This window comes from Hemiscyllium ocellatum, chromosome 13, assembly GCF_020745735.1.
Source record: "Hemiscyllium ocellatum isolate sHemOce1 chromosome 13, sHemOce1.pat.X.cur, whole genome shotgun sequence".
Classification (NCBI taxonomy): domain Eukaryota; kingdom Metazoa; phylum Chordata; class Chondrichthyes; order Orectolobiformes; family Hemiscylliidae; genus Hemiscyllium; species Hemiscyllium ocellatum.
The window spans coordinates 10126207-10150139 of NC_083413.1; the positions used below are offsets into that span (position 1 = coordinate 10126207).

The following is a 23933-nucleotide window of genomic DNA, read 5'->3' on the forward strand; positions in this document are numbered from 1 at the left end:
ATGCTTTTGGACGCTGGACCTCAATATCCTACTCTTGGAGTGACTACCTTCGGCTCATCTCGACATCACTCAACAGGCGATGTCAACGACCGAGAAGTAGGGCTGGGGATCAATCCTTTCGCTGACGGGATGGGCGCTTTTAAGATCAGCCCCAGCACTCACGATCTCGCATCGGGTCAAACTGCCTTCACATCGCAGGCTCCGGGTTACGCCGCTGCTCTGGGACACCATCCGAGCCATGTGAGTTCGTACAGCAGCGCAGCGTTCAACTCGACCCGGGACTTTCTGTTTCGCAACCGGGGCTTTGGGGAAGCGGCGGCCAGCGCCGGCCACAGTCTGTTCGCCTCAGCGGCTGCTGCGGGCAGCTTCGCCGGACCTCATGGACATACTGACGCCGCGGGGCACCTACTCTTCCCGGGTCTTCACGAGCAACCGACCAGCCACGCTTCGTCCAATGCACATGTGATGAACGGCCAAATGCGCTTAGGTTTTTCAGGGGACATGTACGGCAGAGCAGACCAGTACAGTCAAGTTACTAGTCCCAGATCGGACCACTACGCTTCGACCCAGCTACACAGCTATGGCCCCATGAACATGAACATGGCGGCCCATCATGGGGCCGGGGCCTTCTTTCGTTATATGAGGCAACCCATTAAACAAGAACTCATATGTAAATGGGTAGAGCCCGAGCAGTTGACGAATCCTAAAAAATCCTGCAACAAAACTTTTAGCACAATGCACGAACTGGTTACTCACGTAACAGTGGAACACGTTGGGGGACCAGAACAGTCGAATCATATCTGTTTCTGGGAAGAGTGTTCACGAGAGGGAAAGCCTTTCAAAGCCAAATATAAACTTGTAAATCACATCAGAGTCCACACTGGCGAGAAACCATTCCCCTGTCCATTCCCTGGCTGTGGGAAAGTCTTTGCCAGATCAGAAAATCTCAAGATCCACAAGAGAACTCACACAGGTATGGCGAATGTGTTTAACAGTAAAAGAGAGAGTAGAATACTGTGAAACATTGCTAGCCGTTTCAAACCTATTTTCATATTTTTAAAATAAACGGGACATTCCAAGTATTTATTCAGTAACGCGTTGTACATGCGTGTGAAGATAAATATTTATATCAGAATAAAATTAGCATGTTTAAGTATTTTGATTTCCCTTAACTCCCTGTGTTCTGTATTTGTGAGCTCTGTTCTTTTAAAACCTAGAACTATATTACATTCTGTGCAGTTCTACAATTGCATTAAAAGCAATGCTTAATGATTTCCAAAATTGAGGGAAATAGTCACGCAGCAAATATATTGTGATAATTGCATATCTTTTCATTCAATTATTACTGTGTTTAATTTTATCACTTGAGGAAATTATTCAGGATTGATGGTTTGCTTAGTTTCGTTGCAAATTCACAACCAGCAATTGCACTGTGTATTTTTCTTCCTCGCTTCCTCTTTTCTGTCGCATTTTGTGTTTACATATTTATAGATATCTATATATATATACACATAAGTATGTGTGTTTGCGTAGATCTAAAACTGCGAAAATAACTTTTGTACACTCAGATGCAGAATGCATGTTTGCGTGTCTATTTGTGTGTGTGTGTGTGTGTGTGTTTGCGTGCGTGTGTGATGATACCTTAAGATACATTTTGGGATCTCCAGGGCTTACCACCTTGTTAAAACTTGGTTCACAACATGCGATTGTGAGGAAAATAGCGTTCGACAAACAATGTCGATGCTAATGACACATAATGGTTAGGTAGTTGTAAAGATTTTGCAAAGTCGAGATTTAACACTTTCTCGACTATAAAACCTCCAGGGGCACTTAGCAACAATTCACTTCACTGCATGAGATGTCCACCGACTCTTACTTTAAATAAACAGAATTGGAAACGCTTTAATTAAAGTGAAAATGTAAATAGCATGAGCAAATTGTATTTTTGTAAACGCTGTTTCAGCGTGTGCGTTGTAAGGGTTTACGTTAGTTCATCGGAGAAGCATTTCATTTTCAGAAGGGGAGCAACACTAGATATGAGAAACAGAAATCTGAAGCTGCTCTGATGCAATAATTTCAACTTTATTCAAGGTTCCCCTGCATTTTCGAAAGAGGAATAAAGATTTATTTATTCAAGCAAGGCCGCTTTTGGCAGCTGCAACATTGTGTCAGCAGTCTCTGATAAATCCAGCAAAGAATCAGCATTTATTAATTTTATCTTATGCATTCTTTATAAAATTCCGAGCTGTTTACGTGCATTTTTTTTTACATAAAAGATGCAGTTATTTACGTTTGGCGGTAAATGTGTTGTAGATTTCGGTCGAAGGGTGGTCCAAAATTTGGACTTGTTTTCACGATGGCTGCTTGTCTTATCTTGTTAATACACACACAGGGTTGTATTAATAACTGTGCACAGCGAATTTGAAAGGAGCTAAAATTACTACTGAGCCTTACTAAAAAAATTGTCATCGTTGATAGGCGAGAAACCGTTCAAGTGCGAGTTCGAAGGGTGCGATAGGCGTTTCGCTAACAGCAGCGACCGTAAGAAGCACATGCACGTGCACACTTCCGACAAGCCGTACCTCTGCAAAATGTGTGACAAGTCCTACACTCATCCCAGCTCTCTGCGAAAACACATGAAGGTAAATAACAATAAAAATCTCAGTTTGAGTTGCGAAATATTTACAGCGGCATTAAATAAGTCCAAGGCTTTATGTGCTTTAGGAGCATGAGGAAATTAAATGGTCATCTTGTGTATCTGATAGCCTCAACGTTGTGCGCATTAAATGAAAAGAGGCACTGTCCCTTTTATAGCCTGGTGTGGTCAATATATTTTGTTCTATCATAGAGCAAGCCTAAGCATTGTTCACAGTGATGACAGCCTTTATCTTAATCAGAAACATGTCGGGCGTTTTTGGTGTGCTACTTTTGTATATTTGACAAGTTTTCGAATATTATTTTTAAAGCGAGTTTTCTTTTGGTAATGCCTTATCAATTTAAGCTGTACTGTGGGTGCAAATTTCCTTGACTATTGCAAAGCTTCAGTTGTCTTGGCCTGACATGGTGGATGGTTTTTTTTAGGTTCACGAAGCATCCTCTCAAGGATCACAGCCTTCTCCAGCGGCAAGTTCCGGCTACGAGTCCTCAACACCCCCCACCATCGTGTCGCCCTCCACAGAAAACCAGACCAACAGTTCAATGTCCCCAACATCTTCTGCAGTCCACCACACGTCCAACCACAGCACGCTTTCATCGAACTTTAACGAATGGTACGTTTAAGTAGACATACATCAAAAAATTACAAAAACATACAAAAAAAACTTTTCACAAAAAAGACTCCAAAGTTACGATCGCGAGGAATCAAAGACAATAAAAAGCTGCCAATAGACGCCGAGAGGATTTTTTTTAAGGAAGAAACCAAAACCTTGAAAGGTTACATTGTAGCAAATTTTAAAATGCATGTAGGACGATGATATTTCTCTAGTCATTGCCTAGTGCCAGGATCAAAGCAAGAACAGATAAAGCTTTGAAATTGCATGTGTTCTATGGCAGCGGCCTTTTCTCTCCTTTTTTTTGTAAATATAGAATTATTAGTTTAAGAGTCTAATGTTTCAATCTTGTACATAGGCACATCACAGGGGATTTGTCAACGTGGTATTTGCAAATATGGGCGACGGTTGGAATAAAATGCAATTATTTGTTTATGGATGGCAAAAAAAAGTTACTATAGTCGATGTGTACCAAAATGTGAATTAATTTGTATTTCAGTCTCAACTGAGAGTCAGAAAGCTAGCAGATACTATTGTTATTAATGTGCTTTTTGTATCCAGTGCAAACCTTCGTCCCAAAGTCCAGTCGGAGTAGTGAAGTGTTCAAAGTGTTGCTTGTTATGTCAAAAACAAATCGTAGTGCAAGCTTGGAACTCCGTGTTAAAATGTAACTTTGTTTTATGTAAGACTTGATATTAAAGCAAAATAAGAAATTTATCTGTTCATTGCCTTCGCAGTTGCGATAAATTTATGTATATATTCCCAATCTCCATATTTATCCGCATGTACGTAAATTACCGGTATTACGTGTTACAGATATTCGATATTTATGAAAGATGCATTCGTATGTAAAACCTAGTTTACAAACTGTTCCATAACATTTCGTACAATATTAAAGATTCCAAAATCCAATGCGTTGCATTCAGTATTTTTATTCATACGGCAAATTATTGCACGCCAAAGAATAAAATAATCAAGGAAATAGGGAGCACAATATGCCTCTTTTTACGTTGCTGAAATCGTGTCTATTAAACCACGAGAAAACTGCCTTTGGAGATATAAAAATAATGGATTAAAGCATCCCTGCTGATATTAGCTTATTGCGTAATTAGTATTCATACCTAAATTTATGAAACAAAATTTTTGGCTCACTATATAATAATATTTAAAATTAACTTTTCAGAGCTTGCAGTAGCAGCCATAAAATATCAGAGAGGGGAAGATTACTCTTGCAACATAAATATTAACACTGGGCATTTAATTGATGCGTGGCGTAAAGCTAACCGTCTGACTCCACAGGAAGTTAGCGGAAAGAATAATATGTCCTTTTCGGACACATTTGTTTATAGAAGTGCGTTGATGGATATTACACTTTTTTTGAAAGCCTTGAAATTTAAAATATGCAATTAGGCAGTATTGTAGACACTTTTTAAAGATTTAATTATGGGAGATTTCCCTAACCTTTCCATATGTAAGGGCAAAATGCACATATGCGGTTTTTTTTTGCAATTAACCAAGGCCTTTGTAGCTTCATAGTTTTTACTATTTCAAATGTTAATAACTGGTATCAATTGACATTATTTATCATTTACGTTTTTTTGTTTAAACTGTGAATTATAACCAGGATTCTAAACCCAACCACTCACTGCGAAATTAAATCTACAAAGACAATTTACTTTATGCCATCTGATTTTCTTTCTGCGCCTTTACTTATTTAATTCCCATTCACTTTTAAAATTCCATTCCATCCAAAGGTGCCCTGATAGAAATTGCTAAGTGAGGAAAAAAATAAAAATCTAAATTACTTATGTTTAATGACTGTAGCCAAACGCCTGTTTCACTAAATCAGATTGTCCTCCTTGCTATTTACTTTGATAGATTTGCAGGCGATACTGCTTCCACTAACTTAGCTACGCTTGTTGGAACTGTTGGGCTTTGTTCTTCATTGTAGCTTGCATGACCGCCCCATTAAGCAGACAACATATCAACAGACAACACAAATCATGATGCTAGCTAAAGTTACCAAAGCTTGTGATGTCCATAGAATACATAACAGAAAATGACCTTCCGGGAGATGAGATTGATAGTTTAACTGCTTATTCAAAGATTAGGGCTATAGAGGATAGTGCTATATGGTAAGCAGGCGGTTTAGAGAAAGAGATAAGCTCATCTGGTGTAGGGAACGCAATGTTGCACCAAATGCAATTACATTCGTAAATATTAGTTCAGTCATCATACTCAGAAATGTAATGTTGATGTTTTCCAACATCGGTTTGAAATTGTCTAATCTGACAAGCAGGAAAGGCAGAGAATGCTGATTCGAACCAGTGAGGATACGTTCATCCATGATGTTTGGCATTGTACTAGTTTTTGTAATTTTTTTTGAAAAAAATAGAAAAATCGAGCCATGGCCTTATGTACGTTTGCCTGTAGGATGGCACTTTTTAAATTAATGTTTTCAGCAGCCGGTAACAGTCAGTCATAGCAGTGTTGAAAGTAAAACCAATCATAGAGCGCCACCTTGTAGAAGGAAGGGTTGTAGGGACTGAACTGCCAGTGGGATGGAGGGATTCGCTCAACAACATATTTGAAAAAAAAGGTTATTTGCAGAGTTTTCTTGCTGCCTATGCCTAGATGCATTTAAATATTTTAAAAATTGTTTTCTGATTTGCGGATTTTGAGAGCGCAGCCATCAAAGTCGACTTGCTGAAATAAAAGACACAAACGCAACATTAGCCAATGTTGGAGCTCTGAGCGAACGCATTTGGTATAAAGCGTTACAATAACGTACATCAGTGTACGTGTAGCAATGGTGTGTAGGAGAGCAAGTTGTTTGTAAACAGGAATAGGAAACCGGTTCGAATGCTGTTTAATAGATAAATGCCACCCTTAAAAAATGCAACAAATGCATCAAGTCCCCATGAAATGAGAGCAAATAAAAATAAAATAAAAGTTATTGGAGTTGGGTATGTTTAAAAAAAAACATGCAACAGTAACTGCCTGTTATCATGGCAGGTAAAGTTAGTGTGAATGGCGCAGTGTGTTTTGAATATGATCTGCACGGCCGCCACCGTTGTGAGATCCTGCACACTGTGGAACACAAGTGTCAACCTCCTTGGGCCAATTTCTTTACTCTTTCTCCAATTTGCTTCCTCTTAGTTTATTGGAAAGAATGTTGCAATCTTGTCTTCATCACCACCACCCTTCCCCCTCCTTCCACCCCTCCCTTCCGCCTCTGTCCAAACCTATCGTTGGCATGACGGACATCAGGACTTCTCGGCGAACCGATGTGAGCGAAAGTTTATCATTTTTTCAACTTTAACAAATGGAAATCAAGAGCAATATTAGTTGTTTGCAATTCTAGCACAACGATTCGCAACATCGCGATGAAAGAAACCCAAAGAATCTTAGACAGCCGAAGATTTTTGACATTTTACTGACTTGCCTCAAACGGACAGCGATATAGAAGATCAATGTTGTTGGCTCATTTGGATTTTATTCATTGCTTAATTTATTTTCTTTAAAAAAATGATATTTTCTTCATGGTTTATCGATTCTTGAAACCCACGCGAATTTGCCTCAGAATGTACGATTCAACACTATTTAACAGAAGGCGAGTACATCGCAAATGGCCTGTTTCAGGGAAAATACTTTCAGACCTATATTTGATTTAGACACTGTTTGCTAGAAAATATAATACAGGTATTGTATGTGATGCCGAAATCATAGCACACTCATTGCATTTTCCTCTTTGGAACTAAACAGGGTGATTTTATTTCTCTTGAGGCGCGTTCTTGCAACATGGGAGCGGGTGAGTGCGGTTTTCACTGACGGGTGTGCAAGCATATATCTCCATTATTGTTGCCAATAATTATAGATACAATATTGGTAACACACCTAACGCACAGTGAAAAAAAACTTAAAAGGCTTAAATCCGTCTCGGTGCAACATCGAGTCAAGATTTCTCTTAAAAAAAACCGAAAAGCTTTGTTTTTTTTTGTTGATCTTAATAGTGGGGATAAATACTGCACAGACAGTAAAAAGTGCAGCGTATAACTTAACGTTGTCGTCAGATATTAACTGAACCTGTTTGGTTTTGGGATAATAGTATTTCCTTTTTATGAATTCTTCTTTCCGGTCCGGCTCGCTTAATACAGCGAGGTGCTCATATTTTGGAAAATAACACACATCTTTGTTAAAATGTCCCACTGTCAGAAAGCGTCCTAGAATCAATTCAATTCAATTAAACAGTATTATCGACATGTAGATGCGTGCCGGAAGATATCACCGTGTTTAGTGTTTTTTTTGTGTTTTGCTTTTAAAGCACGTTTGTTAAGCGACGCGTTGTAACTTAAAGTTAACCCGAGTGCAGTTGATACTGTTTCGATGTTGGTGACTTTACAATTTCTCCTTGTTTACCTACAGAAACCAATCGGAGGGCCCATGAGCTCTCGAGACCTGTGCAATTCACTAACTGCAGAAGCACGTTCAGTCTGTGGAACATCGTTGCTATTTTTAACCTGCAGCTGGAAACTGCCATCAATTTGTAACATTTATTCCAATGTTAGAATGACAACACATAATAGCACGGAGTTACCAGATGACGCACTTTACACACACAAAAAAAGGTTTAAGGGGAATTAGCATAAGCAAGCTGCATTTTTTTTTATCCGCGTTGCAATTCCTGCTACTGCAACTGCAGAGACAATCGGGGAAGGAAAAAGGAAGAGTGTTTAATTAGTAGCTCGGCTCTCTTCGTCCCAAATGACTGCTGTGTCATCAAGAGGTTTCTATATGAGTGAAACATTCTTGGAACTTCGGCGGAGTCAGTGCAGCCGGCCGCCGTACATGCGCAGTGCGCCTACTGGAAATGCAGCCAACAGTGCTACACGTGCTGGTGAATATTTATTTTATAATCGCCGTCCCCTGACCTTCCAGCACTGACACCGAGCAGGACAAATCAGTTCCCCGTCACTTACGGCAGCTTCTAACACATGCTAATGGAATCCAACAATAATTACATCTGTATAAATTATATTACTATAAATGTCCCCGCATACATATTTATACTTGTAATACATACACAGCCAGAATTAAAATGTTAAATTACTTTGCTGGTTCCTTGATAGACTTATTGAATCAGCATCATTTATCTCAATTCGACCCTTCAACTTTTTAAATTATCTTTTTTCTCTGTTGGTTTTGCCTGATACTGCAATATCAGTTTAATATCAATTCCCATAAAACTAAATTGATCAAATCCATTAACCCCGCGATTTAAAGTTGTTTTTTTCTTCACGAGGGCATAACTATTCATTTTAAATCAGCACTTTTTCCTTTTTTTGTCAGTGAAAATGCACTTGGACCTTATCAGGGTTGCATTGAAATCGATCACACGTGCGAACTATCGAGGAACGGATCACGTCTTTAAAACAGAATTGCCTTGGATAGATCGTTGCTCTCCAGAGAGATGAAGGCTGCTGTCATCAAGGGGCAAACAAGATGGCAATACATACCCTAAATTTTGTCTCTCTGTGTGAGTGTTTGTATCATACACATTAGTATGTGTTATTTACATTCCGTGATATCCATATTGCACAAAATTGGCGTTTCAGTGAAGTAAGATTGCTCATCACATATCAATATAATAAATGGATCTTGCAGCTTATTCAATTTGACAACGTACAAGGACCAGTTAAAAATGAACTTGGATTCGCTTTGATATTAATTATTTAGAAAATTGACTACTTCTTGACCATTCAGTCCCCTGTCCAGTTATTGATGCTGCTTACAGACTATATACAGTACACTTTTCGTCTGTTAACAAAAGACAGTGTTTTTCATTCTTGAATTCTATCACAAAATGTAGAAGCCGCAACAACTATAGGTATAGATAAAGGTACTCATAGCGTAACAGCTCCAAGAAGTAATAAGCACCTGTCATAAAAAATTAACACGGCATAAGTAACAAGAGTGCTTATTTTTTTGATTGGTTTCACCCTCGTTTAATCTATCTTCGGTTCTGAATAGAACACATTCAAAGAACAAATCCGTATGTATTGAACAACTGGCTTGTAGCATATTATTGTGCACCTCTTCCCGGTTTTCCATTACCTTTGAATTTACAAAACACCATTTCAGTATGTACAGGTCGGGTGGGAAAGTTTGCTTTTGGTGCGGTTTCAAAGATGCAATTTATTAAACCGCTCGGACTGAGTACTCGCTCTATATGATCATCGCTATATTAATAGGTTTTGTGTATGTACATACTGTGTAATGAAGAAAAATCAACACTTTTGTTGTTGACTGCATGTTGAATTTTCCACCCGTTTGCCTGAACAGTATTTCGAATTTGGTTAAGGTGATGTTACATCATATGCTTTATTTCATGCAATGTTGATTGTACCTTTAAGTTTAGTAGTTAATGTCGTTCGAAAGCACTAAGTAGGCAACATACAAACCATTTTATGCTTTACTCGAGCGTTAAAAAATCTTTAAGCTGATAATTTTGCTTATATCGATGAAATATATAACTAACACCCATGTCATTGAAACCCGTTGACTCCCAGAAAATGCTCAAAACATGAAAACTGTTGATACTGCTTGGCGTAATTTAATCATTATGATGGTAAAGGATTTTTATTCAAATCGCAAATGCTAAATTTATTTTCTTTCCTAACTGAACGATTTCTGAAAGCTTTATTGAAAACACCGCAATGTTTTCAGTTTTTGCGTATCAATTTGAACTTGATGCTTAAAAGTATTGAGATTTCGGGCTATGTTTCTTTTCTAAAGCCGGGGACAATCGATAGATACCATTGTGATGTGACGTATGGACAATGTACACAAGCTCAACCAACATTGTTCAAACTAATACATGTTTTCTAATAGACACAGCTTATGTGCTTTCAAATAAACCTGTTGGACTATAACCTGGTATTGTGTGATTTTTTTTTAACGATGTCCACCCCAGTCCAAAACCGGCCCCTCCAAATCATACGTGCTTGATAATCCATGTTCTCATTTTCAAAGGCGAAAAGAAACGCTTTGCAGAATTGTAAATGTTCGACAACAAATATGAGACCTGTCAAGAACCTGGTACGTATCTTTTTTTTCTCTCCCCCTTTCCGTATGTGTGCGTTTTCCCCATCTCTCTCAGTGTAATCATTTGATGGATTATTTCCTCTGCAGAGTCCAAAAGTACAATGGTAGCAACTAAAACAAAACCGCTGCACCATTTTACAGTCTACCATGCAGTACTTAATGGAGGACCAGTAAAAGCGAATTAAAGATTGCAATCCCCGAGGAAGGTTTTATGTGACTGATTTTTTTTCTCTGACAAACCGTCAAACTCAACACAGAGAAATGGTAGTGTGCGCTTCAGCTTAATTTCCCACCACATCACTTCGAAAGTATTGCATTTATATTTTTATTTGTATATTGCACTTGCACATTGTTTGCATTATTAGCATTTACATACATTTTGAAGAAAATTGCAGCATGCACATCCCATTTTACGATCAGCTATAGTACACAATTTTATCGCGCGCAACTTTCCAAAAGTATCTCGTTATGTTAAAGAAGCGCCCCTGTCTATCTGCGGGTTGCAATAGTCTTCCCGAAAGAGAAAGCAAACAAAAAAAAACACTCTTATATCCTGGTCTTGTTGCTAGGACAGATTCGTGTCAAAGTAACTTTGAAGTGAAATTTTAGCAAGAATATACGTGACGTCTGTAACAGCTTTGAATAAAATCCCCTGGTTATTGTGATGATAGCTATCACAGAACTTCAAAGCACTTATGTAAAGAAACCACAAAAAAATTATGAAAATGCCAATGTGTTTTTTAATGACATGTTGCGTATGAAACCTAAACAAATTAGAGACGAGTGGAAGGGTGAGTGTGGCATGTTAAGAATTAGTGCAGTTGTGTAGAGTCATAATACACTGCAATCTGCTGTGTTTTTTTTTAAAGTAGACTATCAGGCGATGTAACATGAAGGTTTCGTGCCCACAGGCTCGGAGTATGTCACGTTGATCCTGCCTGCTGTTGCTGGTTGTAATTTTGTCATCTTGCTGTGTGTTTATCCACAGTCGTTGGTGCTGCTCTCTGGCACTGATTCCGGGTGAGAGGTTACTCCCAATAACTCCTTCTCGACGTGCGCCTTTCTTCAATCCCCCCTCTACATCTTCTCATTGCTTTTCCTCTCTCGATTCTGAGGAAAACTTTACCGGCGAACAGCCAGTGTCTTTCAGTCGCGTTTACCAATTTTGGCAAAATGTGGACGGGATGCAGAACAGATTGAAGACTCGATTTTTAAAAAAAAAATAAAGCGCAATAATGATTCAGAAGATTTTTCTTTAAAGGTTTATATAAGAAAATCCATCTCCTGGGTTTGTGTGATTGTGGGTATATTGCTGAGTATAATCCCTTAGGAAACTTCTCCACCTTCTCGACCTGCAGCGGGAGCCCCGATCCGCCGCGCGTTCCGATTGCGCCTTTCCTCCGTCCCAATTTCCACACCAGTTCAATGCGGCGCAAATTCACGCCTTTTATATAAAAAAAACTGCTCTATGCATGGGAAACAAATCGTACGCGCCCTCCGCCTGCGCCGACTCTCTTCTCGACTTCTCTCTTCGACTGAATTCCGGGCGGTCGGAAATTAGGGCGCGCCATCCTTTTTGGTATGTTTGACAATTTGTTGGGTGTTTTTTCTTTCGTTGACAATTTGTTGGGTGTTTTTTTCTTTCGCTGACATTTTAACTGGACTCAGTTTTCGTCTGGGTATAGGTGCACCTTTTCTGTGCCGATGCAATGGCCGAAGTTGCAGCGTTACTCCACAGAGAGAGAGAGAGAGAGGTCCTTATCCAACTGGGAAGTTCTTTGGAGTCTAACAAGGTGAGTTGCCTTCGAAGAAGACCATTGCATTAGGAGTGGTAAACGTGAAGCCTTGCTCACAATATAGATGGTGGCTTAGATTATTCACCTGTGCCCAAATATCTTCACACATTCTGGATAAGGTGGGACTCGAACTTAGACATACCTGGCTCAAAGGTAGCGACACTTATCACTGCTTCACGCCAGCCCCTTGGACAGTGGCTTATTACAACTCAGGTCAAGCTGGATACTCAAAGGAGAGTGTAAGTTGTTGATGGGATTGAGGTCTAATGTGAGAGGAGGCTTTTACCCCATTTGGATAAGTTAGACCCATTACCTGGTTATGCACTGAAAGTTTAACATAATTATGTGGCGTTCCAAGGTGCTTTATGCCATTATTGCAGATTTCTTTTGTTATGTTTTGCAGAAGCAAGCTGTCTTTCTCACAGTTAAAAATCACACAACACCAGGTTACAGTCCAACAGGTTTAATTGGAGGCACTAGCCTTTGGAGTGCTGCTCCTTCATCGGGTGGTTGTGTTTCTCATAGGTTACTTATTTCCCTACCAATTTGGATATACATATTTAATTTTTTTAGTAGATCCTGTGAGCTAAGTGTGGTTTCTCCTTAAGCATTTTGCTTGTACTTTTCCAACTTCTTTACCTTCCACTGACTTCACTTCTTCCTCTTAACACCTTCCATCTTCTTTTGCTCTTCACTTTCTTCCCCATCTGTCTATGCCTCTTGTATACTCTGAGACTGGGTGATGAGTATCCTCATCATTCCAAGGATCACCAAGAAGCAGCAAGCACTGATGTCAGAGCAATAAATTTGGGTAATTGCAGTTAATCTGAGGAGCATTTAGATCTGTGTTAATGGGCATTGATATGAATAAGAGGTAGTGGACTCAGATTGCCATCTGACTGGATGTACATGCCATGAAGTGCTACATCATTTTTGCAGGGCATGGACATTGTGTTATTTACTCTTTGGATTGGGATTTCTACTCTGATTATGAATGATATTAAAGATAAAAAGTTGCATTTATATAGTGTCTGTCATAACTCAGAATTTGGAAAGTGTTTTAATATTAAAATCTTTATTATGTAGTCAGTATCATATTACAGATCTTAATTTAACGCTGAGAAAATCACAAAATTGGAAAGCTCAAATATCTAAGAGTCTAGCACTAACCATTTAGTATAATTCAAGCCACCCAGTTTCAATGTTGATTTTGTTTTGACGACAGATACTTTCACAACAATTACACTGGCTGCACTCTAATTGCAAGTGGTAAAAATGAACCCAAGAAACAATTCTAAAATTTAAATTTTTTATTAATTGTTTTTAACTTTGTAATATTTGCAAAATGGTTTCTGCTGTGTCATTCCTAGTAAGCATTCAAACATTTCACTAGCAACCAAATTAGTGCCAATGCCCTTTTCCTTTCCCTACAACCCTACAAGTATTTTCTGACAAAATATATTCTGAAAGTTACTGTTTCCACCAGAATTACAGGTAGCACATTCTAGATCAGAACAACTTTCTGTATTTAAAAAATCTATTCATTTTACTCCTGGTTCTTTTACTAGCTGTTTTAATTCTGTATTATCTGTTGACTAACCATCCTGTCAGTAGAAACAATTTCTCCACATCAATGATCAGAATATTAATTTTTTGGATTTTATGTTTAAGTTCTGTAGGGCAGAATGGATAGTGGTCAATACAGATATCAATTATGGTGAAGCTTGTAGTGTTTATAGTGCTATTCAAATAACTACGAAAATAAATTGCATTTTTGTAGTATCTGTCATAATTTTATGCTGTTCCAAAGTTCTTTCCAACCAATGGAATACATTTGTTATCACTGTTGTAAAGTTATATGATAGTAGTCTGAAATTTAAAAAAATGCAGAAAGGTTCGAAACATAGAAACACAGAAAATAGGAGTTGCAGTCGGCCATTCAGCCCTTTAAGTCTGCTGTGAATATGATCATGGCTCATTTCTCCAACTCAATTCCCTGTTTCTATTTTCTCCCCGTACCCTTTGATCCTTTAGTCTGAAGAATTATTTCTGATTACTTTTTGAAAACCTTCAATGTTTTGACCTCAATTGCTTCCTGTGGCACCGAAATCCATAGGCTCACCACTGTCTGGGTGAGAAAATCGCTCTTCATCTTTGTCCTAAAAGATGCACCTTGTGTCTAAAAACTGTGACCCCTAGGTTCTGGTCTCCCCTGTCATTGGGAAAATCCTTCCTGCATTTACCCTCTCCAGTTCTGTTTTAGGTTTCTATGAGTGCTCTCTCAAACTCAAGTGAATCTACATCTTCTAAGTTGGACCGTTGCGCAAGTATATGCAATATTTGCTTGAAATATGCCCAGTAGCTCACATGTAACCTTTCATGCTTGTGTAGAATCAGTCCATGAAAAAAATCATTAAATTGAGCGACATTTTGTTTCAGTCTGTCCAGTTCAGTTCGAAAGTTTTCAGTTATTTTATATTATTATCTTTTAATTATTTGTCTTTTACATATTTTCTCCCAGACGTACGTCACATAACAAAATGCCATCAGTTTGTATCCTTGCACTTTAAAATTATGAAGCAAAACATATTTTACCTGATCTCTGTGAAAAAAGGACTTTTAAAATATAAAATCAGTAATATATGGTGCAGGTTAGTAGCTGTGGTTGGTTGAAAATAAATCACTTGTGCTATAGTTTTTGTGAATTATATGGTCAAAATTACATGCAGTTTGTTTTATCTTAGCATTTATCTGTGATGTCTCTTCTGTGCTTTTTCCAAGTTTTTGAAATCTGTCATTATAAGAGTAATAGAGCATATATGAAAATAAATAGTTTTTTCTGCTCTGAAAAACAAACATGAAGTGTTCAATATGAGTTGGAGAGAAGAGCGATTTTGTCAAGTGTACTTGTAATTGTTCAGTTTATTGATATTTGAAAGCATAGTTTTGGTTTGTGGAAACATGAAAATCAAATAGCACAGATAATTCTTTTTGACCCACAAAAACATTGAAAGAAGGAGATGCTTGTGAACCTCATGCTTGTGGTCAGCTTTATGTATGATATTTTATTGCACAGCTGGCAACCTTGTGTCTGGTATTGGCAAGATGCTGTGCTTCAAAGAACTACAGAAGTATATTTAAAACTACATTTATTTTAATTATTATATTTGCTGCATTATGGAACCCTGAAAGTGATTGTTTGTGTGCTTTTAGCCTATGAAAGTACTTTTTACTCAACACATAAGACAAATTTGATTATCTCCAATATATTTCAGCATCCTATCTTGGACTTATTATCGCACAATAGGCAATCATACAAAATGTTTCATTCAGCTAATGCTATTAAAATCAGCAAAGTGTGGCATTACTTTAATTTTGATTATGTTATCCTATGTTTGACATTTATTCTGTAGAAGTTAACAAAATATGCATTAGTGATAGCACTTTGTTATGTTCTCACCAGTGTACATTATAGGGGTGGAGACAAAAAGAATAAGACAAAACTAAAGGGAGTAGAATTGGAGACAGTAGAAATGGAGCAAAACATATTCATATTAATTATAATACCCATTAAATTAAAAGAATGGGTCTGGCTTAATATGTTTTAATATTGAATTCAACACCATGAATCAGAATAAGAAAATTACAAGTCTCCCCTCTGGGTTGTTAAACAACTGATTCTTCTACAAGATCTGGGCTACAGATTTAAAAAAAGGCAGATTATTTCCAATTTTAAACTTTCAGGTGATGTAAATTGTCCTACATGCAAATGTTTCAGTACTCTGGTTTAGTGTGTATGTGCTGCACATTTTTTGCATTATAAATTTTAAGTAAATATACAAAATAAACCCCTGTCTGTTGCTGTGGAGCAGCATAAGTGAAATTATTGGCAATCATTTGTTCGAGAAATGAGGGTGAATTTGTTCATAAATTAGTGCTACGCTGCACCTTGACCAATAGAAATTACAACCTGACAATTAGTACCCACCTCCGCCCAATGAGAAATATTACCATAGTTGAGTAGGGCATTGCATGGGATTAATGAATATTGCTGAGAAAACGTAGAGGATATATGAAATAAAAAACTGAAGGAGCTGCGGATGCTGTAAATCAGAAACAAAAGCAGAGATTGTTGGAAAAGCTCAGCAGATCAGGCAGCATCTGTGGAGAGAAATCAGAGTTAACGTTTTGGGTTGTGTGACTCTTCCTCCATCTTCCTCGCATTTGTTCTGAGGATATATGGATTTGTTTCTGGCTCAGTTTATTCTTGCCTTGCAAGTCCTTGATTGCTGCTACTGGCCAAATAAATCCTCCTCAGCATTACGAATTTGGGCTAAATTCTGCTGAAACAGGACACCAAGCATCATTAGTTAGACTTGCTTTTGCACTCCCCAGCACAAAACATTTTGGATATCTGAGCGTAACATGGGAAACTGAACATTTGGGACCTGAATGCAGATGACCAAGCATGTATCTTCCTAATTAGTCAGATTGAAGGATTAGGAAACAAACAACATAGCACTTGGAATAAAGTGTAAATTCGAGTGGTGGAAATCAATATAAAATCAGCCAAGGATATAGAAATGGAGAGGGAAAGAAGGATTGGAAGAAGAAAGGAACATTGAAACTTTTTTAAATATGAAATTTTCAGAAATTTCAACAGCAATTAGTATCTTAAAAACTAAGTTTGCTCTTATAAATTTCAGTGCCAGGCATGTTGCTAAAAGAGCACTTACGCTTTTTGTAACAAAACATAACTTTCTTTGGTGTTTTGCCAGATCAACTGTGCAAATGCAACTTGACACTCAAAGGTAAGGCTGACAGTGAAATGCCATTTTTACTGAGCTGTTGTTGAAGTAATGCAACAGCAACTTCAGATATTGGCATGTAACTGCATATCTGCCTTACCAGAGAGGCTATCTCTCTATAAGTAACAGCAAGCACCATTAGCTTCACCATTAATTTTACAGCAACACCTGATGAATAATATTATTCATACAGGATTAGAAAAGCACGCTTACTTTTTTTTTCTACATTATACTGTGAGACAGCCCTTGTTCTGTTCCACTGCTTTTGAGAAGCAAAACAGGCAGAAATATTAATCATGTAGCCATAACAATTAGAAACCTGCTGGAGGCCTTCTTGAAGTACAGCAAAAAAATCTTTTTATTTACGATGACCAGAGTCCTGTATGCTTTAGAGAGAATAAAACTTCTAAAATCATTCCCAGCTTTCTCAATTTAGTTGAATGTTCAGTAGTTTGACCAGACCCCATTATCTGAAACATCATATCATTACCCTTTAGTTATTTCAAAGCTTAAATGTTTGAGCAAATCTAAAGCTAAGTATGAAATTTACCTTAATAGTTAAATACAGCATCAGGAATATACAAACTTAGGAATATAAGTAGGCTGTTCAGCCCTTCGAGCCTGTCCTATCATTCAATGAGATCATGGCTGAACTGGGGCTTAACTCCATACACCTGCCAGTGGTCCATTCCCTATATAACTTTAACTTAACAAGAATATATCCATCTCAGATTGAAAATTAACAACTGACCCTGCATCCACCTATATTTGTGGAAGAGAGGTCAAAATATCTCTTAACCATTGTGTACAAAAGTGCTTCCCAACATCTCTCCTGAATGGCCCTAATTCTCAGACTGTCCCTCTGGTTCTAGAATCTCCACACAGTGGAAATAGCTTTTCAACCCTGTCTTTTTCTTGTTAATATCTTGAAGACTTCAATCAGGTCACCATTAACCTTCTAAATTCAGAGAAAAATGGTTGGATATGTATAAGCCAGTCTCATAAGTTAGCAAAAGCGAGAGGGCTTCTCCATTCTCTAGTCTTCTGATCCCTACTCCCCATCCTTTTAACCCTTCTCCTCACGTCTTTCAGGTGCCCAGAATAGGGAACCATTGTCAAAGTGGGATGGAGCTGATTTTAGTATGATATACTTTACATCATGGTTCTACCAAAAAGTTATATTATGCATAATATACTAACAGCCCCATTACTTTGAACCTATTTACATGCAATATTTTAGGCTTGAGCGTCACAAGTGAAACAAACAACAGTTCTATGTACAAGTACGAGTATCTTGATCTAACAGTGCCAAACTGGTGCATAACTCCTGTTTTCATTTCCAAGCTCAACAATGGCCAAATCTTCTACTAAGTTCACACCAACCAGCTCAAATTGCTATAATGTGCTATTTATTTCTATGCAAGTGGGCTTTGTTAACAGAAAAAATACATTTGCGTGTGATTAATGTTTTATTATTTTAAATGTAAATTAACCAGTGTGGATCATATAATAGGAGAACAAGTACTGCTGGAGTTTGGAGATGGAAAGAGAGTATATTGGAAAATATCTAGCAGATGAGTTGGCATCCATGGAGAGAAAATTGGAATCGATACTTAAGGTCCACACTTATTACTGATCTCTGTTTCTCTCTGTAGTCTTGCTGCTTAAGCATTTCCAATTTCTGTTGGAGCAATAATGATCCTTATTCCAGCTCAATAAAAAGCAATCAGAATTAATTAAAAGCAAAAAATACTGTAGGTGCTAGAAATCTGACTGAAATAAAAGCAGGAAGTGCTGAAGAAACTCATCAGGTCTGGCAGCATCTTTGGAGAGAGAAGCAGAGTTATGTCTGGAGCAGAGTCATGTCAGTTCCAAAGCGTTAACTCTGTTTCTGTCTGCACTGATTCTGCCAGACCTGCTGAGTTTCTCCAGCACTTTCTGCTTTCACAAAAGCAATTAGACTTCTTATGTGCCTCTCATTCCCTTCGGCAAGAAACTCAGCAGCAGCTGCTGACATTTGGTTTGGCACAGCATCAAAATGCATTTCAAGAAAAAAGTTAAGGGATGAAGAAAACATACAACTTGCTATGTGGGAAATTAAAATTAACTTCAAAGCAATACATTGATAATTTGCATGTGTGTGTGTGTCTCTCGGTCACAATCACCATTGACAAAGGATTGATGTCAGGAGAGAATGTAGAAACATAGAACCCTCAGATTAACACATTCAGAACCAGAAGCAGAGCATCCTCTGGAAGAGGTAAATTGAATCTCTGTTAGGAGTCAATTGTTAAGGACCCTGTGGTCCTCACAGTGCCAAGGACCCAGGTTCGATTCCAACCTCGGGCAACTGTCTATGTGGAGTTTGCACAGTCTCCTTGTGTCTGGGTGGGTTTCCTCCACGTGCTCCGGTTTCCTCTCACAGTCCAAATATGTGCAGATCAGGTGAATCGGTCATGCTAAAGTTCCCATAGTGTTAGGTGCATTAGTCAGAGGGAAATGGGTCTGGGTGGGTTACTCTTCGGAGGGTCAGTGTGGACTAGTTGGGTCGAAGGGCCTGTTTCCACACTGCAGGGAATCTAATCTAATCTAAAATCTCCATGCTGTCCACCTGCTGATTGAGTTCTCATTCTAGCTGAGGATTCCAAATGTTCATTGGGTTTCCTTGGTGACGTTATCACCGCCACTGGAAAATCCACATCATTTTGTTAAAGACTCAACATTTCAAAGCCAGAGATATGGAGTCTAACCTGTAGCCTTCTGATCAGGGTGTGCCACTGTGGGCCGCAGTACAATCTGTAGCAAGAATGATCTGGGATGTGAAACACGGTGCTCGATCTGACACCCAGACAGACAAAGGAGCCTGCCTCATGGTCCTGATGAGATAGAGCTGAATGAGTTGTTCACAAGGCCCAGTGATATGGTGGAACTTCATATTACAATCAATGGTAATATTGGAGTGGGTTGAGAAGAACCTACCCTGAATTCAGAACCCAGATGCCATCAAGGAGGGGTGCTAGGAAAGTTTGGGAATCACAGGCCTCATTCTGCTCCATTTTTATTTCCCATTTCTATCTTGACCAAATGATTCCAGGAATTCCCACAGCTTCCTATACCAGTTGCTACCCAGGTGAATAGTGCTGTTAAGAAGGCAAACGCTGTGTTAGGTTTTATTGGTAGAGGGACTGAGGTCTGGAGTCATAATGTCATACTGCAACTGTACAAAACGCTAGTGTGGTCTCACTTGAAATATTGTATACAGTTCTGGTCGCCCCATTACAAGAAGGATGTGGAAGCATTGGAAAAGGTGCAAAGGAGATTTACCAGCATGTTGCCTGGTCTGGAGGGAAAGTCTTATGAGGAAAGGCTGAGAGACATGGGTCTGTTCTCTTTGGAAAGAAGAAGGCTAAGAAGTCATGATTGGGAGATGCTGGTGTTGGACAGGAGTGCACAAAGTTAAAAATCACACAACACCAGGTTATAGTCCAACAGGTTTAATTGGAAGCACACTATCTCTCAGAGTGCCGCTTGACAACCACCTGATGAAGGAGTGGCGCTCCGAAAGCTAGTGTGCTTCCAATTAAACTGGAAAGCTAAGAAGGGATTTGATAGAGACATACAAGATGATCAGAGGATTAGATAGGGTAGACAGTGAAAGTCTTTTTCCCAGGATGATGACATCAGCTTGTCCGAAGGGGGCATAGTGACAAATTAAGGTGTGATAGATTTAAACAGATGTCAGAGGCAGGTTCTTTACTCAGAGAGTAGTAAGGGTTTGAAATGCCCTGCCTGCCAATGTAATTAACTCAGCCACATTAGGGAGATTTTAACAATCTTTGGATAAGCATATGGATGATGATGGGATAGTGTAGGGGGATGGACTTAGATTAGTTCACAGGTCGGCACAACATTGAGGGCTGAAGGGCCTGTTCTGTGCTGTATTGTGTCTTGGCTTGCACACTTGCCTATCTAATCTTGTTTCCAAATTACTGATGGACTGTCCTGCATTAAAACTTAACTGATTTTTTCAATAGCAGTGTCGACAGCCTTCGGCTTCCACAGCTTTCTCCTGTAAATGACTGCAGTAGGTTTTTTTATTTGTTAATGGGTGTGGGTATCGCTGGCTATGCTAGCATTCATTGCCCATCCCTGATTGTGTTGGAGAAGGTGGCAGCTGGCACGCTTCTTGAGCTGGATAAAGAGTGGGGCTGGAAAAGGCACAGCAGTTCAAGCAGCATCAGAGGAGGACAGGAGTCGACATTTCAGGTCAGAACCCCAAAGGTCAACTCTCCTCCTCCTTTGATGCTGCATGCCCTGCTGCACTTTTCCCAGCTCCACACTTTGTCCACTCCAGCATCTGCAGGTTCTTGCTATCTCCACTCTACCTGAGCTGCACTCCTTGGGATGCATGGACACCCACAGTGCTGTTATCAAGAGACTTCTGGGGCTGACCTAGTGACGGTGAAGGAACGGCGATATATCCTCAAGTCAGCAAGGTGTTTGGCTTAGAGAGGAATTTTTAAGTGATGGTGTTCCAATCTGCTCCTTTGCCTGATTCTTGGATCTGATTTTCCATGGGGGGAGAGGTTCTGGGTTTAATAAATGCTGTTGAAGGAGAAACTTCTTCACCCAGAGAGTGGTGGGTGTGTGAAATACTCTGCCCCAGAAGGCAGTGGAGGCCCATTCTCTGGATTCATTTAAGAAAGAGTTGGATAGAGCTCTCAACTTAGTGGAATAAAGGGTTAAGGAGATAAGGCAGGAACAGTATACTGATTGAGGATGATCAGCCATGATCACAATGAATGGTGGTGCAGGCTCGAAGGGCAGAATGGACTACTCCTGCATCTATTGTCTATTGTCTATTGCTGAGTAACTGCAGTGAATCTGGTAGATGGCACACACTACTCTCACTGTGCATTAGCGGTGGAGTGAGTGAATGTTGAAGGTGGTAGATGAGTTACCAGTCAAGAAGGCTGCTCTGTCCTTTTTTGGTGTCTAGCTTCCGGAGTGTTTTTGGAGCTGCATACACCCAGGCAAGTGTAGACTATTCCATTCCATTCCTGACTTGTGGGTTTTACATATTCAACAAGTTATTTTGAATGGTAAAGACAACGTTGTTCAAAATCCAGCTTACTTTGACTGCAGTCACCTGACTAAACTTTTGGAGAAAAGTCAATTTATTCACCATTCCTGTTGCATGTCACTCTTAATGTATGTTGTGATATAGCTGCCAATATATAACATTTCTACTGTAGTTACCCACTCTTTATATGAAAACCATACTATTCTATTTCATTATTGGTGCTTTCAGACTCAGCACTGACCCGAATGGGTCACTTTATCAATGGCTTTCCTGAAAATGCACAATGGTGTATGTTTGGTTGCCCTGATCTGTCAGATTTCTCTCAGCTGAGTGAGCAAAGCAATGCCTCTTCATCCCACTAATCTTAGTTTTCACTATTCTCAAACACAGGAAATTCAACTAAGCATGATGTGAATTCAAAGCAGTTTGACATATGTTTTTAATCATTATACATGTACTATGGCAAAAAGAATTAGGACATTTTTGTCATAAAGTTTACCTCGGTAATGCCTCGTTTAAAAAAAAGGCTGACTTGCTTCTCACCATTTGCAATGCAACACTTGAACCGACCCACTAACCTGACTGTTTCATCTCAGAGGCAGGTACATGACCACTGCACCATTAGGATTTCAGGCAATGAAATGAAATGTCAAACAGTATTTAATGGGTGAGTTGGCACCAAATCTGCCATCTTGGACTTTGCTGTTCCTTAAACAATCCTCGAGTCCTGGCTGACCATGCATTCAATTGAACTAAGGCTCCTACCTCACTTCCTTGATTTGAAGGGGTCAGCATTCATCTGTCAGGTGAGATGCTTTTGATTTTCTTCTGCTTCTGCAGAAATGAGTAGAAACACTGTGTTATTGGTAATATTCTTGGATTTCATGTGAGTGGTAGTGAACTTTGACAAGAAGATCAGATGAGTTGCAAGACTTTAGGGAATGGTAATCTAATTGAAAGAAATAGGATCCTGAGGGGACTTGACAGGGCAGAGGTCAAAAAGATGTTTGCCCTTTTGGGAGAAAAATATGGGATCTCTCACTTATGGTAGCGATCTTGAGAGATTTCTTCTCTCAGAATGTTAAGAGTCTTCTGTCAGTATTGTGACTGTAATTGCATTTCTTCTTGATTTTCAGCATCACTTGGAGATGGAGTTGAGGGGAAAGTGAGAGAAGGGCTTTCAGTAGAGAAGTTTAACTCTTCCCTCCAAACAACGGTCTTTGGAGTAGTTAGTGCACTTCATCTCAGCTAGGAGTGGTATCAGATGCAGCCTTATTTCACAAGTAATTAGGTGGATGACTGGTACCACTTTCTACAACAGGGACTGCTGCCGCACAGCAGAGTGAAGATGGTGCTGCCAATGAGAATTTAAAAAAATTCGATGCCAGTGATCCGTCCCAATCAGACAGGTGACATTCCTAATATTTCCCGATGTATCACTCCATCTGGATGCTGAGAGAAGCCTGTTAAAACAGAAAAGTTATTTTCTTCACTCTTACTGGGGAAAGGAGAATATGTAATTAACTGGCTTTTCCTGGCTAACGTGATTCCCAATGTCACTTCACTCTGCAGGGTTCACATATTAATGATGATATACATTTCAATGGCAAGGAATACCACTTCACAAGGGTTACCCTGTCCAGAGAACATCATCAGTCAAAGTCTGCTATCCTGGATGTATATTTTATTCCACCTATAACATATGTCCAAGAATTAATCATTTATCTATCTTTATCTCGCTTTGGTTTTCTCCAGGTGTTCTGGTTTCCTCTCACAGTCGAAAGATGGGCAGGTTAGGTGGTTTGGCCATGGGAAAAGGAGGTTATTGGGTAGGGGATGTGGGTCTGGATGGGATACTGTTCAGAGGGTGAAT

At 39.1% G+C, this 23933-nt stretch overlaps 1 protein-coding gene across 1 annotated transcript; it reads left to right on the forward strand.

Annotated features, from left to right (window-relative positions):
* LOC132821421 (zinc finger protein ZIC 1) lies at nucleotides 1-3279 on the forward strand. The gene is made up of 3 exons (XM_060834005.1): nucleotides 1-973; nucleotides 2479-2642; nucleotides 3082-3279. Exons 1-3 carry the CDS (start codon nucleotides 1-3, stop codon nucleotides 3277-3279), a joined length of 1335 nt encoding a protein of 444 aa, XP_060689988.1.
* Nucleotides 3280-23933: the final 20654 nt, after the last annotated feature.